Source organism: Branchiostoma floridae, chromosome 3 (assembly GCF_000003815.2).
Source record: "Branchiostoma floridae strain S238N-H82 chromosome 3, Bfl_VNyyK, whole genome shotgun sequence".
NCBI lineage: Eukaryota > Metazoa > Chordata > Leptocardii > Amphioxiformes > Branchiostomatidae > Branchiostoma > Branchiostoma floridae.
In genome coordinates, this window is record NC_049981.1 from 6,703,040 (window position 1) to 6,720,773 (window position 17,734).

General features: G+C 40.1%; 2 protein-coding genes across 2 annotated transcripts in view; both read right to left on the reverse strand.

The window, feature by feature from the left end:
- Positions 1-16,381, reverse strand: part of LOC118411193 — a gene marked incomplete at its 5' end in the record, with an annotated part of 17,513 nt that extends 1,132 nt beyond the window's left edge. Inside the window, 20 exon segments of the mRNA XM_035813272.1 lie at positions 205-343; positions 881-1,043; positions 1,581-1,746; positions 1,963-2,016; positions 2,423-2,573; positions 2,933-3,031; positions 3,695-3,766; positions 3,987-4,123; positions 4,378-4,533; positions 5,438-5,479; positions 5,747-5,821; positions 6,330-6,466; positions 9,985-10,072; positions 11,719-11,946; positions 12,510-12,640; positions 12,874-13,036; positions 13,831-13,978; positions 14,609-14,733; positions 15,303-15,558; positions 16,226-16,381. Of these exon segments, the coding sequence (XP_035669165.1) occupies positions 205-343; positions 881-1,043; positions 1,581-1,746; positions 1,963-2,016; positions 2,423-2,573; positions 2,933-3,031; positions 3,695-3,766; positions 3,987-4,123; positions 4,378-4,533; positions 5,438-5,479; positions 5,747-5,821; positions 6,330-6,466; positions 9,985-10,072; positions 11,719-11,946; positions 12,510-12,640; positions 12,874-13,036; positions 13,831-13,978; positions 14,609-14,733; positions 15,303-15,558; positions 16,226-16,258 (2,563 nt within the window).
- Positions 16,382-16,592: 211 nt separating this feature from the next.
- Positions 16,593-17,734, reverse strand: part of LOC118411195 — an 18,851-nt gene continuing 17,709 nt past the window's right edge. Inside the window, exons 14-15 of the mRNA XM_035813273.1 lie at positions 16,986-17,182; positions 16,593-16,598 (exon numbers count right to left, since the gene is read on the reverse strand). Of these exons, the coding sequence (XP_035669166.1) occupies positions 16,593-16,598; positions 16,986-17,182 (203 nt within the window). The remainder of the gene's footprint in view (positions 16,599-16,985; positions 17,183-17,734) is intronic.

Consider the following 17,734-nt stretch of genomic DNA (forward strand, 5'->3'; position numbering starts at 1 on the left):
TAGGTATCAATGTCTTCATATATATAGAGAGAGAGGGAGGGAGAGAGAGAGAAATGCAGAGAGAGAGGAGGGGGTATGTGTGTGTGTTTGGGTCTTTTAGTGTGTGTGTGTGTTAGTGTGTGTGCTATCTCAGGGAGAGAGAGAGAGAGAGAGAGAAAGAGATATAGCACTTATACATCAACCATGTATTTCTGTATATCTCACCTTTGTCTTCAATTTTGATTTCTGCCTTGCTGCTTCCTATACTTTTGATGGCGCGCACTTTGAGCGGGTATGGCAGTCTTGCGATGTAGTGCAGCAATGTTCTTAATCTGTGGTACAGCATAGCCAGGAACTGGATCAACTGTGAGTTAAGAGATTAAAACATTGTCAGTGATGCAGATACATAATATGATATAATCATCGCCCACTGCATTCTCCTTCTGTTATGGGCACTGTGCAACTGAGTATGATATAGACCACCGTGTTATTATTATTATTGTATACGCTAGAATGATAAATTTATATTGAATAATTGTAGATATCAGGATCTTTTAGGTTTAGTTAGTTATGTTTGTGTCGGAGTTCAAAACCAATATAGACTTCTGATTACAAACCTGTTGGTTGAGTTTTGGAAACGAATCGTCATATTTATTATGTCTATCCGTTCATTCCTTTACCAAATACGTATTTGTCTGAAACAATGTCAAAATGAAATGTATGAAAACAGAAAGGGGGACTTAAAAAGAAACAGACGAAACATGGAACAGTTTGATATACAAAGGCTTAACTGAAGGAGTCACAGCATCTATAGAGATCACAAAGTCTGAGATTCGATCCCATTACTCTCAATCCATGATAAGGGTTAGTAACAATTACATAGTTACTCTACAACTCTTACCTGAAGAAGACCGAACACTAGCAGAGACAGCAGACTAAGAGGGTTGGCGTCCCACAGCCGGAGTTCAGGGATGTAGGTGAGAGACACCACGATGGTGATCCACAGCACGTTGATAATAAGGAGAACTCCCAACCACATGTTCCGCAGCTCGACAAGCTTTCCTCTGTACAGGAAAAATAAATGTATCTGTATCAACCTTTACATTACTGATAAGTTTGTATTCCATTTCTTCTTGCAGAGTGACAGGTGCTATATGCAGTATGTACCGGTGATATACTACGAAATAGTACCGATTTTACAGAACCAGTGGAAAATACTTAGAATACTTAGAACTACTTCTTGAGGATTGAAGTAACACCTCTTATCGGGGCTTATGTCTAATATGTTCATTCTCTCACGACTCATCGTTGAAACAATGGGGATAACCCTTACTTTGTACAAGAAGGAAATTCATTCAAAGAATGAACCTTAGAACGAGTAATGTAAAATTACGTTACGTTCACCTCAACATGTTGATACATTCATATACCTTTTGTATCTAATAGACCGTTTATTAGATAGAAGGCCGTACGAAAGTCGCTGCACTTTTGTTGTGTCAATAATGATGTGTGTACTGATGCGCTATGATATAAAGAGTGAGCATTACTTTTAGAGTCACATAATTAAGTTGTTATATATCTAAGACGTGCTTGATTTTTACCGTAGGTCGCCGTCCGAGCTGAATAGCGCGATGTCCGGATCCAGACATTCCCTCCGGAGCGTGTCCCAGAACTTAAACTCGCGGGTCCTGCCGTCGTCCTGCTGCATCACGCGGGTCTTCACTTCCTTACTGATGACGGACTTGACCTGGCTGATTCTTCTGTCAGCTATGGTGAAGGAACACAAAGTTTCCATTAAGTAACATTACTAATAAATCATAGCTTAGAATGAATCTGTGGTTTTGATAGATTTCATTCAAATTTTTTGTAGAACCCATTCTAAATATTTATCATTAAAAAAATTCTACATAACATTCGATCGAAGTAAGCCAGTAAAAATCAGGTAGGTCGTATTCTTAAATGTCACATGATATAGTTACTTACATTCGTCAGGGCTTCTCATTCTCGCTATAGCATTGCTGATTCGGTTGATGTGAGCTGTATGCAAGGGAAAAACAGGTCATTAGATAATGCTCACATGAAATACGAAAACTGCTAAGAGAGAGAACTGCATTGCACGACAACTGTACTGGATACAAGATACGTGATATGTGGTAACACTGTATCAGACTTGCATTTAATATACTATACTCGTAACACATTTTGTCTCTCTCTATCATAAGTTGGACAATCTATTATGAAGTGGAATTCATTATCAATATCATTATGATTAGTGTGAAAAGTAAACGACGGGTACAGCTTTAGATATGCCTCATATTCATAAATAAAGATGGCCATCTGGCAAAATCATACCGGTAGATATCGCGATCCTTGTCCCTGTCAGGACCTCTAACAATACAATATGCGATTATACAAAACCGGTAGAAACAACAGTTGTACCTACCCATCTTCGTTATCTTAAGATCTTTCAGGAGCTCGGTGATGTCCATACTGCGTAGGCTGGCCATGTCGTTCTTGGAGTAGATGCCATAGTTTTCAAAATTCTTGATGTATTGGTCTAGTCCAATGGAGAAGAGCCACTCTCTGCAATTGTCCTAAGGCATTGTACAGACATGTTGATGTTAATGTTTAATGTTTTGCGAAAACACATTATTTGTAACTCTACCTAAGAGGATGGCAGCAGTTTCCCCATTCCACACCCTTCACCATCATAAATGACGCTAGCCCCAAAACCTCATGTATCGATAAACGTGATTTTGTGCACTATTATATTGTATTGTTACCAGGGCTAGCCCTTAATAATAGCCTCCAGATAGTTGGGTAGCCCTGGCTGCATTTTTCTCTATACAGACGAATAAGTCAAATCAAAATCAGAATGTAGTTTACCATAATCCCAATTCAAGATATGACATAAAGTAGGGATTAGATTCCTAATGTTTAAGAGTTTACTTACAGGTACGTCCCCAGGTAGTTCAAATTCCGTGAGCTTCTTGATTTCCTTCATGAGAATATCCCTGTGGAAGTCATTCTTGATGCCGATAGCCTGGAGATCCTGCAAATGAATAAAAAAAAGATGTTCACATTCATTTGAAAATACCAATCATCCTGCTATGCTTTGAAAAACAATGCAGGGATTCTGTATCTGTATCTATATAGCCGGTGTAACCGCTGTTCGGCGTAACACACCAGCTTCGCAGGCACGCCGTGCGACAGCAGCTGGTTATATTACACTGAACGAGTCGTTACCCCTAACTTTTGCACATCTATCTGCAAGCGTTCTTTAAAACTACCCAGAGAAGATGCCCCTACTGTACTTGGTGATAACAAATTCCACTCTACGATAGTTCTGGGAAAGTACGAATTTTTGAACACATTAATCCTAGGTTGGTAACTCTGGCATTTGAAGGCATGACTATTTCTTGTTCTTTTTTGAGCTGGTATTAGATACTTATCAGTTGGCACGTCCACCAGTTTATTGGTCATTTTGTACATCATGGATTCATACGAGCTGCAAATATAATGTGATATTTTATGTGATAAGCATGCGTTGGACAAAATAAGGCTTTTGACAATGATTTGTTTTGTTTTTACATTAGGATGTGTTCAACTCCTTTTTCGCATACAACATAGCCAGGCATTTTATACAACACGTACGGACTTAACTTTCCTAAATATCTCCAATTACCCATGCATACAAGAGGCAAATCTGCTGTACCTTGTCCGTCATACCAGTAATGAAGGTTGTGTTTTCGAAACCATTCTCACGGAACTTCTTCTCGTACTTTTTCTGCAGGGAGAGGCATATGATAACATGTTAGTCGGGTAGACATGCGAATCAAACTATGCAAAACATTGACTTACACACCTCAATTCAAATGTATTACTAGAAATATGAAAATTGAATCAAAATTAAGTATTGTACACCCATATGCCGTAGTGTCAATATAAAGTTCGTGCACGTGTATTCAAATAGTTAGTGTCTTTATGTTAGAAAAAAAAACACGTACCTTCAGCTTAGGTGGCCAGTAATACGGGAGCCAATCAGAAACGTCTTTAACAAACGTCTGGCTTCCAGATCTCGCGAGACTTCCGGTTCTCATGCGCGAGAACGACTTGCCTCCTTTAGATGCAGCCAAGGTAACAGCTATGGTGTAAATACAAATCATTTAGAACAATAGCATGAGAAGCCGCTAAGTGAAAAAAGTAACAGACGAAGACCAAGAGAAAATGAGGAAAATGACCTTGACAACACTGATCAAGGTTAGGGTGAAGAAGGGCGTCTCGATACCACAAATGCGCTTGAGGAGGTAAGGTGCTAACTAAAGGAAACAGCAAGATTTGATAGATAAATTTTGAAGATAGCCATTCTTAGCATTCTAAAAGGTTTCTCTCACGTACAGAAGAGGGATGGCCTTGCGGGGCTATGAGACCTCCGGCTCCCCCAGCTGCCCCAGTTGGAGCTGGAGACACTGGCCCTCCTCCCGCCTCGGCCTCGGGACTTCTGCCGCCCGATGCGCCGCTCACTGGGTCCCGCTACGTGTCTTGGTTCTTTTGCTGTCAATACAATATGAATGTATAACATTAGTTACAAAGAAAGCAAAACTACATTTGATTTGGTTGGCTGGTGGGTGGACACATGAGTGGGATGCGGGGTTCGTAGGTTAGTTAATTTGGTTAAAGGGTTGACTTGGTGGTTAGGGGTTGGCTTGTGGGTCGGCTGGTAGATTGGTTGATGGATTGGTGGGTTGGGATTCCAGGGTAAGTTTAGGTTGCCGGGTGGGTTGGGTTTGCTGGGTGGGTTGGGTTTGCCGGGTGGGTTGGGGTTGCTGGGTGGGTTGGGGTTGCTGGGTGGGTTGGGGTTGCCGGGTGAGTTGGGATTGTCGTGGGGGGATGGGGGGGGGGGGGCGGTGGTCCTTGGGTTGGCTGATTTGTAGGGGTCAGCAGAGGAGTTGGCTGATTGGTGAAATGGTCGGTTGGGAGTTTGGTTGGTGAATGTCCATGCGATGAAAAAAGATGAGGTGTCAAATACTCAGGGTAATACAAAATAAAGATGAATTTCTTTACAAGGTTTTTCATGTAATTATTCTCCAATCTTTTAAAGCATCATTTTCTGAAGGAAATCGAAAAATCACGACGTAGAAGAGTTTCAGATTGAAAGTTTCTCTGCGCAGGTACGATTTATCGCGATCTAGAATTTGGGTAATTCCCAAAAGTTTTCCTTCATTTTTCCGTCAAGTTTTCCTAAGAATCACAGTTTGAAACCTTCATCAGCGCGACGAAAGTAAGTGAGTTGTAATAAGAGTAAAAAAAAAGTCAGGTACTTATGTCATATTTGATGACAAGAGCATAATGTAAAATGATTCATTTTGTCGCATAGCAGAAATATTTCACGTGTCAAGCATACACAAGAAAGGATAGAGATAGAGAAAGGATAGCACTGCAAGCATTGTGTATGTACCTTTGAAACGCCAGCGTTCGGCCAATCTAGCTACTGATGAGCCTGTTTGTAAAACAAGTAAAGACATTACGATGCAAACTACAAGTATTATTTCTAAGACAGATGAAGACCATCTCTATGTTACACTAAAGAGCATTCTAGGAAACATTAAAACTCAACTAAATAGTGCATTCCTATAAACCTTTGTCTAAAATGATCTGCAAATTATAATCTAAATACAGTCACTACGTTTTAAGACAATACGTATACTGGGCATAGGATACGCGCTCGTTGCAAGAAAGACATAGTATAAAAGTCATTGACACTCACTTAACGCATTGTTGTCACCCTCCGTAGTCTGTTTACCCTCTGCAAGGTCTTGCTCATATGGCACTGGCCCATCCACTGTTGTACAGATAATGTTATGGTTGATATGCAGGCTAAAACGCTCAAAATATTAAACTTGATGAATAACTTGAAAGAAATAGTGAAATAGAGATGAAGTTTTTTTTATGTATTATTTAAAGTCATTGAATATATTAATCTGTAGACAACGTATACTGATTACACCTTTCCTGCAATTAACAGTGTGATTACCAGTGTGCGAAAGAATGCCAGTGCTATGCATCTAAAGCTTGGTAGACGAAACACATTTCATTTCCAAATCTTCATTCAACCACACCGTAAGAACCACACTATTCAAAGAAATCACAATCATATTTCCCAGCTTTCCCACATTTACTGACGGACAAAAAGCCACTTTTCTTTAAAACAAAACAAAAAGAATAGGTACTACGTGCATGGTAGGCTAGTCGTCGTAGTGCCATAAATTGCAAATACAGACATATGTTATATTTTGCCGATGAAAATCATCCGTTTTCTTGATGCATAAGATACTGTTATAGTTCTTTACCTCCATCGTCATCCAGATCATCAAATATTTCGGACTCCTCATCCTCCTCAAACGCGAGGTTAAGGTTTCCATCTTCCGGGACGATTCCAATGTCGCCTGGATCAGAAATCTCACTGTCCGTGTCTTTTTGACAGCAACTATTCATAAAACGATAAAAATGAAACAACCTTTTAGCAACTTTTACCTAGTATATCTATTTATCAATTAACCTTGTAGGGTGGTTCCTTCAGTTTTTGACAAACTGATTTCCAAGGCAAGGAAGCCCTGTGATAAGACAATCAACTAAACTTTACAACAATTATATGACATAAAATGTAAACTAGAAAGGCCGACATTTGCTTAAGAGAAAATACAGCATATTTCAGCCATACCCCTTCCCACGCAACATCGGACTGTTCCAAATCACCCCTGCGCAAAAATGGAACATCATATTAACAGTACATTATCCCCCAAAGTGGACTGGTATTGTGAATTGATTCCAGGTAAAAACAGAGCTTGCTTCTATTTTTCAGAAAATGACAATAATCACACCTTCCATTCAGAAAATTTTCATCATGACTGAAAATTGTTGAATGACTTCATGTAATGTCATTAACAATTTTCAGTACGATAACTAGGTGTAAGTTTAAAAAAGTATAAGCTCCTTGTGATGTGGGTACATTTATTATTGCAGTGAACTTTTTTTATTCAAGTAGGGCATACGATTTAATAATCATCATGCAGGTGCAGGTACTGTAGGAGCGTTTGTTTTCTTCAAGCTGTAAAACTGTTAAACTGTTTTACTTTGTATGCAATCAGCCATCGAGCCTATTCTTATTTTAGTTTAACAACTTCCTGCCAGACCCGGAAGATACGATTGAACCTTGTTCGAGGATTTCTTTTCGTCTGTCTGGTCAGTCTGTTCATACCCTGGCGCTGAGAGTGTTTTATTGGGCTGAAACTCTGGCAGTTTAAAGTTACTTACAATTTAAATGTTCAAAGTTTATGTCAAACAACAGCAGCACTAGGAAATGTGGCCACTATAGACAGGTGGTCACTATAGAGAAAATGCTGATCTATTGACTAGGAGCCATACGTTACACATGATTTCAGTACACTGATCATTAATCATATAAACATTGCACAGGTAAGCCAATTGTTTAGATGTACAATTAAGTTTAAATAATTCTGAAGAGAAATATTGATGAGAAAATAATCATTCTCGCCACTGTCTAACTTATAATTACGTATCAAAACTAAACGCAGATTTTCTAACTAACGCACCTTTCGCCGACTTCATCAAAGGACCGCCGGCTATCAATCAAACACGGCTGTTGATTAGACTTAGAGTTTCAAACAGTCGTGTGCCAGTTGACAGCGAACTTCATGCTACGTGATGTTTTACATTGCTTGGACCTCCTTTCCTACAGCGGTGCTTCTACAAAATATTTAGACTGTAACACTGAGTCCCACATGTTTTATAGAATAGAATTTGACGCAGAACAGCGTTTTTTGCTGGGTATTTTTCTTGAAACATGTCCGTGGGAATATCAGCGAGGCGGCGACGTAGGGATATCAGACCGTGAATAAAAGTCGCACGGCGGCTTACGGCGCAGCGAAGATACTAGCGCTATAAATAAGCGCTTCAACTAAGGATAGCAACCCCTGTCCGACGCTTTGAAAAAATCCTGGCGAGAAGTCTGTACGGCCTGAGTCTTCAAGTTAACGTATTGTGTGGTCCCGCTTATGAATATTAATTAGCCTTCGCTTTCCTCTTCGCTGATTGGCTGAACCATTAATTGAATTAACTCTTCCTGCCGGCTAGACGCAGGTGCAGATGTCGGCTCTGTGGGGTGAACGTCCGAAAGGTCATGGCATGGAGAACGAAAGAAAACCAATTTCCCCTAAAAAAAGTGCTGTAATTAAGCCTTTTTACAGTACTTTATGCCAAAAATTTCACTTGGATCATTTTACCAACTATCTTATGCCTATCTATACCAAATGTTACTCATACCAGGGTACAGGGGTGCAAAATATACCGTTATAAGACCGTCAACAACAGTCGCACGGAGCTAACAGCGCAGCGAAAATACCATCGCTAGCGTTTCAACTTCGGATAACAAGTTATAAGTACTGTTGAACTCAGTAACGTTAAAGTTTGTTTTTAGTTGCCTTTGACGGTTTGACCTGAAATAGTGTTACGCTAAACTCCTGAAGAGAAGTTAAGTGACTGCTGCGATTATCATAGATATGCCCCTAAGAACTGATACAATATAAAGCCTTCTGAATAGTCTAAAATGCGAGAGCCTTAGGCGGGCTTCGCTCCCCCTGGCGGGAACACTGCTATATACGGGATCATGAGGCCCCGCTTATGAATATTAATTAGCCTTTGGCCTCCTCCTCGCTGATTGGCTAGGTCTTTGATTCAATTAACTCTCCGGCTGACGCGCACAGGTGTGGCTCTGTGCGGGGTCACGGAAGGTCACGTCAGGAGGCCAAAAGAAAACAAATTTCCCCTCAGAAAAGTGCCAAAATTAATCATTTTAAAGTTGTTTATGTCAAAAATTTTACTTGAATCTTGTTACCAAGTATCTAATGCCTATCTATACCAAATTTCAGGTCATTTAATTGTAATACCAGGGTACAGGAGCCAAAAGTGTCCTTTTTTGGTCAAAAATTGGCCAAAAATCGCAAAAATAAGCATTTTGTTGCACTGTACACCAAAAGTGTTATTGAATTTATATGAAGGGATTATCAAGGCACATCTGTGTCAAATTTCAGCTCATTCGGTTGCAATACCAAGGTACAGGAGCCAAAAGTGTCCTTTTTTGGTCAAAAATTGGTCAAAAAATCGCAAAAATAAGCATTTTGTTGTACTGTACACCAAAAGTGTTATTGAATTTATATGAGGGCATTATCAAGGCACATCTCTGTCAAATTTCAGCTTATTTGATTGTAATACCAGGGTACAGGGGCCAAAAGTGTCCTTTTTTGGTCAAAAATTGGTAAAAAAATCGCAAAAATAAGCATTTTGTTGTACTGTACACCAAAGTGTTATCGAATTTATATGGGGGCATTATCAAGGCACATCTCTGTCAAATTTCAGCTCATTTGGTTGTAATACCAGGGTACAGGGGCCAAAATATACAGTTTTGGTCTAAAATTGACCAAAAAATCTCAATAAAATCATTTTAGAGGCAGATATGAAAAAACTGAGAAAAAGCCATCAAGGTATTGGCCCATTCTACCCCTGTGCCAAATTTTAGGTCATTCGGTCCAGGAACGGCGGAGATGAATCACTTTGAAGATTTGACAGGAGAAAGAAAGAAGAAAGAAGAAAGAAACATTACGAATACAATATATTTCACCATACTATGTATGGCTGAAATATAAAAACATGCAAACATTCGAAATCAAGATCATTTGAAAACAAAATACTAGGTCATTACTAATCTTATAGAATAACAAGACACACCATAATTCAAACTATTTGTCAAGCTTTACGTTTTAAACAATGTGACATGAAGTAATCTGCTAACTGTGGTGGATCTTACTGGTCCAGGACAATAAAAATTTATTATCAACTTATGTGCATAGCAAATACTAGGCATTAAACCTGCTCTTTGACAGGTCATCCTTTAGAGCCATTGGCAACGTGATTGTTAACTGTACTTACACACATATTTTCTTCAGAATGTTCGACAAAGTCTCCAAGAAGCTTTTCCCAGCAGCGGCAGCACCTGGGGTTTTTATCTCTCGGGTACCTGTGGAAATGTCAGAAGTAAAACAATCTTCATTGATTCAGCAATTAAGGCCATATGCAAAACATGCATTTGATATTGTAAAGATGAAGGAACTGAGCATTGGCTAGCTCTTGCGGGATTCTAATATCAGATCATTGTAAGGGAGCAATAACTTCCTTTTCTAAGGATTCCTTTTCTCTGGGTCAATTGTGCGACCTGAGACGTCATCCACCAGCTCTTGCTGATGGTCGATTGTTATCTTTCCTAGGCCTATTCATTTGCTTTGAGACAGACAATGACAATGTGGCACTGCACTTAAATTAGTAACTAGTTTTAACCATGTCAAATGCAGGTAAATGTAGCCCTATAGGCATAACATTTGATGATTTTACACACTGTGTCGAGGGCACGGTATTAGAAGGCGGCGCCCGGAGTGTGTTTAGCTACCGGAGCTGATGACTCGCTTTGGTCAGCTATACTCCTTAGGCTTATGTCCCATTTCCAAACCAGGCCCCAGCCCGGATTTTTGCGGAAAATAAACATAAAAGTGTTTATCGAGTAATATACAAAAATTATGCTCATGAATATTTCTTTTACGTCCTGTATGTTTTGTTGCCTTTACATTTTGTATATCATGTTTTTTTTTTAAATTTCCGAAAGCTACCCAGCCTGGCCCCGGGTTGGGAATTGGGACCTAATGCCTAGGTTACACATAGCCGACTTTGGCTCGCGAACACTAGCCGACTCTTAGCCGACCCAAGTCGGCAGTAGTTCGGGAGTAGTCTGACCAGTTTAGGCCACGCCTATTTTTTTGGCGCCGAACATGTCCCGAACATCTCCCGACCAGTAAATGACTTACTCTCGGCTGTGTCCCAAATGCTAACTAACCTATCACCAACCATCCCGACCTCTAGCCGCAGACTGCCGAATCACTCCTGACTAATCCCCAACCGATTGCCGACCCTCTCTCGACTTGGAATAGACATAATCAGCGATTTTCAAAAGAGTGCTCATTTTCGTTTTTTAATCAAGATCATCCTCTCATCTATTTTGTAAACATCACCAAGAGATCAAATTTGGATCACATATAGCTCCAGTGCGGCATTCATGGTTCTTTTTGTTTTGGGCTGGATATCGGTCGTGTGAAGTTTGGGGGTGATTCGTCTACGTCCTGTCAATAGTTTTTTGTTTGGAAATGAGTTAGCAGAGATTTGTCTACGGTCTTGTGGTGAATCATTGGTAAGTTGGAAACAAGCTGGGAGTAAATCAGCAATGTTTATGGCGTGGTTAAGATTTAATTTGACTGCTGACTTACTTCCGAACACCAACCGAACACTAGCCGACCGTGCCGAACACCAGCCGATCACCAACCGACCCATTCCAGAGTTGTCGTTCAGAGCCGAATGTTTTGAACATTTCAAAACATTCGGATGGAGCAGCCGAACACCAGCCGACTCAGCCGAATGCCAGCAGAACGCCAGCCGACTCAGCCGAACGCCAGCCGACTACAGCCGACTAGCTCCCGAATCACTCCTAAACCATAGTCGGGAGAGAGTCGGGAGCCAAATTCGGCTATGTGTAACCTAGGCATAAGCCTAAGCCAGCATAGCTTATGACACTGGTAAATCTGGCTGAAGATTTGAATGCTAACAAAAAAAGTGACATACCCCAGGACCTATCCGTCATGTTGCAGACGCTGTAGATGATGAGCAGGATGTACCCAGACGGCAGACTCAGGAGATACACGAAGCCGTACACCAGGGTCATGAACTCTGACGGGTGCAGCAGGGCGGTGATGACATAGAGCCCGGCCAGGCCCAGAAAATAGATGACACTGATGGGGAGGGGCAGCTGCTGGAGGATGGTTGGAGGGGCAGAGGGGGTGGGGGCATTCTCTGTATGGTAATACATCAGAGCAGTGAAAATGAAAGATGTTGATAAAAAAGAAGAAAAACAGTAAGTCTAAAGACTGGCGCTATTTGTTAAGAGATAAGCTCATCAATTGGAAACTATTTTAAGCAATTATTTAAACACTTTGTCAAGCTTGATCAGGGTTGACCAGCTGTTGGAAAAGATAAATCAATAAACATAAGCAATACTTTATCTTAGTGTCTAGATTATTGATGTTTGGAGAATATCTTAAAACAGATATAGTAGGGCTGACTTAAGTTAGGTATACTTTTGGAATAGTCGCAATATAGTGGTTGACCAGCTGTTAGAAATGATAAATCAATAAACATAAACAATTATATATCTTAGTATGTTTGGAGAGTATCTTAAAACAGTTGGGCTTACTTAAGGTAGGTGTACTTTTGGAATAGTCGCAATATTACATAGTTACTCACTTCATTTTCAAACTTCAACAAAGCACTAACATGGGGTTAAACATTACAATTAAAGTTCACGAAGCACCACTAAATTATATGTACTTTAGATGTTTAAAAAAGTAAACACTTACCGGCATTCTGTATCTTGTCGTGAAATTGTGTGAAAATGATCACACAGTCCCTCTCCATCTGAAAGTTGCCGTTTGGACCGTCAAACTCGTCACACATCTCGGCCTTTGTTGCCAAAGACAGCTGGAATCCACTAGGAGTTGGGAAATGAGAGTTATATTCTGTTGTTGACAATGATAGTATAAAACCATAGATTTCTCTCTCTATCTTGCTCTCGCTTTCTCCATTGCTTTTTCGTCCTTGATTTTGTTAAGTATTTAACACATTATGTCCTTTGTTTTCTGGCCTTGCCCTTGGTCCATGTGGCAAACTCGTTGAAGAAAAACTTGTGTAAACTTAACAGCTATATCGTACATGCGCACTTACTCGTATCTCCCAAAATGTTTAGATATGTTGGTGGCAAATGTCCCCAAGTCGGAAATGCACTCGGAAATCCACGTTGTTACGTTCCCCGGTTTCCACTCCAGTGGCGGTATGCAGTCCAGGATCTTGCAATCGTCACAATATGAACTCTGACACTCCAGGCAGCCTGGATAAACAAGTGTAGAACATCATCACACCTCAACAGCAAAGAATATGCCTGTTTTTAACTTACTAACAATAGGTAAGATAGAAGACAAAGCCTACATTACTGTATATGTTGGTTTGTATAGGAACGTTAGTAATATGATTTTTCTGTTATATATTGTTATTTTGTAAGAGAGTTTCCTCACTTTGAATCTACGACCATTACTGTGCGTTTTGACCATTCTATGTTGAACAAACCATCGAAGTCTATATTCTTGATATCCCAAAGAGAAGAATGAAACTCCTGTATTAGTAGCTTCAAAAGCTGTGTTTTAGATTAGTAGCAGACCCACTGTTATTATATCGACTTTATTGAAACTTTTACATCTGCATGACATCTTTTTAGCGACAGGGCATGGACTTACAATATGTGGTATCACTCATGACTCGTCGTCACATAGTCGCATAACGTGTCTGAATTAACCAATGGAAAGGTAGAATGTAAATCTATTGGGTCGTTTCATCCAAAAGATCTCAAATGAAATTAAACGGCAACATGGTATTTGGACCTTAATTTACGACTAACAATAAGACCTACAGTCAAAATGTGTAGTCATTTGTAGTACTTATATATTTAGTATCGGGTCTGGAAATCCAATTGAGATCAAAACAAGAAGAAAATACAATATTATTAACATTTATCAAACAAATGGGGGCGGGAAAGAATGTTAAATTTTCTCTAAATCATTGAATAGCATTATGAGGATGATAGACAACAATCATGATGGTTACTTTTGACGACATCTACTGCCTTACTTTTTTCCTCCTCGCTCGGGCTGGGTCCGGAATTCTCTGCGCTGAGCCTGGCGTCCAGTCTCTGGAAGGACACCACCATCTCCCGGGCCTGTCCGATCAGGACGATCACCATGATCACCGTGAACAGCATCGTCAGGATCTTGGCCCACTGTGAACATTGAAAGTTGCTAGTTGAACGCCAAATAGCAGTTACACAAGGGGCTGGATATGGTTTTGGAAACGGTCAGACGTTTCAGGTAGCTTCCTCTACATTTCGTCAACGACTCTTAACCCTATCTTGAGGGGGGAGCTAAAGTGCCATTACCAACTTTGACGCCGTATAAGTGCCGAACGACATGTGCTAGGACAACCAGACTTGTGATTTTTTCTTTAAATATCATTGGCAAAAATATCCTAACCCCCCTCCCCAAACCCGGTCTACCTATGGTATATACTAGATGAAGTTTTGAGCGCGGTACATGAAATATAGAAACACACACAAATAACAAATTATCCATAAAAATTCAAATTCGTACATTCATAAATGAGAAATATTTGTTATCAGTCACTCTTGCTACCTTGTCATGTCATTTTATTTATCTAGACTAGCTAGCTAAAGTGTTGGTATTTTGAGCACGATTAGCTTGGATCGACAGATTGCATTTCGCGCATGTCCTATACCACCTATATCATGTCGCTTTGCTATAATCAATAAGCATTGAGTGCCAAATTGCAAATATTCTACACATAAATTGAATATGACAACAAACAAACAGATAAACAATAAAGCAGTTCTAACCTTAAGTTGAGTTTCTTGTGTTGTATAGACACAGAGTAACGCGTACGCCACGAACACCAGGAACAGAATGACAACTGTAGGGATGATACTTCCTCCAATGTTACCAACCACCAGCTCTAGCCCAGCTGTGAAAAACAGGGAAATCAGCTTTTATTAGTCTTTTCATAATGATCTTTGGAATGTGTAAAATTGTATGATTAAATTCTATAAACACCCGAAAAATCATAATCATCTGTCGGCTATCCAGAAGGTTAAAAAAAAGAATGAATGGCCTGTAAAACATCTAAGTACGGTATCTTCATCTCCGCATATAGAATACTTATGAACACGCTAAAGCACTGCGTCTGATACGTAGTTACCCTCCACATATATCGCAATGTGTAAGCATAAGTGCTACGTATACTATCATGCAAATGAAAATGCATGCCAAACTAGGCTAAAGGAGAGAGAAGTCCAACTGCATTCTTGTTACAGGAAGTTACATCTAAGTAGTTATCTGCATCTCCGTATATAAAATGCTGATGAAGACGCTATAAAGCACTGCGCCTCTCTACATATATCTTAATGTGCAAGTTTAAGTGCTACTAACATACAATCAGCGGCAACTGCATGCCAGGTAAGGCTAAAGGAGAACGCGACCTGCATTCTTGTCAGAGTAATGTCAATTGTATGTTTATCAAGTAAGGACACTTACCAGCTATGATGAGGATGACTGTAGACGGTCCAATCATAGTAGAGAACAGCAGGAATCCCTGATACAGTATGAAGAGTCTGGAGATGTAGTCGTTGATCATCTGTCCGTTCGCCCATTTCCGCAGCAGTTCCAACTGGTTGGCGACAGTTGAGGGGATCCACCGTCTCCTCTGGTTGAAGAACTCGTCAAACTCCTCCGGACAGTAGGTGCTGTCCTCGGAAACAGCCGTGTACTCCAGCCGCCAGCCCTTCTCTACCTGCATGGTAAGCATAAAAGAATCAATGAATGAATTGACAAACATTAAATCATATACAAATATAGAAAGGTCCTTCACAAACAAAATAAGAATTGTACTCAATTCCAACGTTTCGATGTCTATCAGACACCATCATCAGGGTTCGAATGACTGTCTGTTTCTTACTGCTACTCTTACTTATAACCGATGTAAACAGACCCAGTCATTCTAACCATGATGACGGTGTCTGATAGACATCGAAACGTTGGAAGTGAGTACAATTCTGGTTGTGTTTTAAAGAACCTTACTACGTGAGTAATCTACAAACCTGATGAAATTATTTACGAATCTTAAAGCATAATGTTTTTTTTTTGCATAACGCTAAAAGTTGTCAGTTATGAGAGACCTTATTCCAAATCAGAAACCTGACAAAAGATGCATGGCGTAAAGCCCAGTATCATGTGTATAAGACGAGATGACTTCTGAGTCCTCACCAATACTCGTGTCCAAATTAGTTGTTTTCGATTTTGAAGTTACGTTTGAAATATGCCGGATGTGTTGTATTGGTTGTTGTATCAAAACTCTTAGATGCTTTCATTTAGAAAGGGAATGCTTGTTCTATTGCTAGCTGTGCCATTATCTTATGCTTATGTTGTATCTATTGCTGATTCTAGTGTCAAGTACTAACCAGAAGTGTGCAGAACCATCGATCCTCTCCCATGTCCTTGGTGAGGAACTCCTCAGCCTTGGTGACCTTGGTGGCGTAGGTCGGTAACGCGTCTCTGACGGCCTTCGCTCGGTACACACTGAAGCACCCGGGGCAGCAGAGGACTGTACCTAGCACGCTGTTTGCCACCTGCAACAAGAACATTCGCGATATAATTGAATACAAAGATTGTGAGCTATGGTCAGCTTTCTGTACAAATATGTTGAGTCTTTCGTTGTTAGACGAATTCAATGTTACATGTAGATATAGACATTACGAGAAAACTACTATTGCACGTTAAATACATCTGTGAATTTAAATGCTTTCGCTTGATTCTTAACTTGACTATTCACATCTAGAAAATGAATCTAAAACTGCACTAGAAGCAATGTATGATAAATACATTTACTGAAGACAACACAGCGTTACTTTTGGGAAACATTTGAAGCTAAAAGTAATTGACCTATTCACAATTTCATTTAAAATGTCTTTACTTTCTCAAAAACAGGATAGAAGCTAAAATAATACGGGCTAAAGCAGAAGTAGTTAGAAACATATATATATATATATATATATATATATATATATATATATATATATATGGGGGTCTCGTGTTCGAAGAGGTGCATCGATCACGTAAATTAGCCTCATTACTCAACACAGTGGGTACCTACTAGCTTCAAATACGCCAAATGTTTTGATTTGATATAGCAACTACATTCACAGCTGAACATGGCGCTACCTTCTGGAACCAGTGTCCCACGGCGTAGTCGAACATCTGGTACCAGACCATGGGTCCGGACCCGAGGGGGTGAGTCCGCGCGCACACGGCACCCACGTTAGGGTCACGTGTCATGATGTCCAGCAGGGCTTTAGCGGACTGGGGCGAGAACTTGACATCAGCGTCGGTCGCCAGCATGAAATTGTCCCGGTCTTTGTCTGTTGTATTAGGTAACAGTAGACATTGGAATATTAGAATTATGCATTGCATAAAAAGCGGAGTTTCCGAGTTGGAAACACCTGGAAATGCACCTAGAAACCCTTCATTTCCAGACATTCATGAGACGTGTTAACTTAGACACGCTGACTGGCTGTCTAGGACATTGACATACCTGCAAAAGCCCGGAAATTGATTTAAAAAAAGCTTAAGACGATTTCTGTGTCCTGGAAGTGTCAAAAGCCCGTACAGTCATGCACAGACGTCCACAACAATATCGTACTAATGTGGGATTTTGTAAAAAATAAAGCTATTATTAATTTGCTGTCGCTCACATAAACAAACTCGTTTTAAGTAGGCAAAACATCATTGAAAATGTGAGGAATTCTCCCAGCGATAAAATGCATATATTAAACTAAATTCTCATATAATCTGTTGGTCAAGTTATGCTAGCCTCCTTCACCGGCATCTCTGGGAACCTTGGCAAATCAAGGAATAGTGTGCAAGTAAATAGCTAAAATTAATGCAGGGAAAGGAATATATGCCGGAAAGGA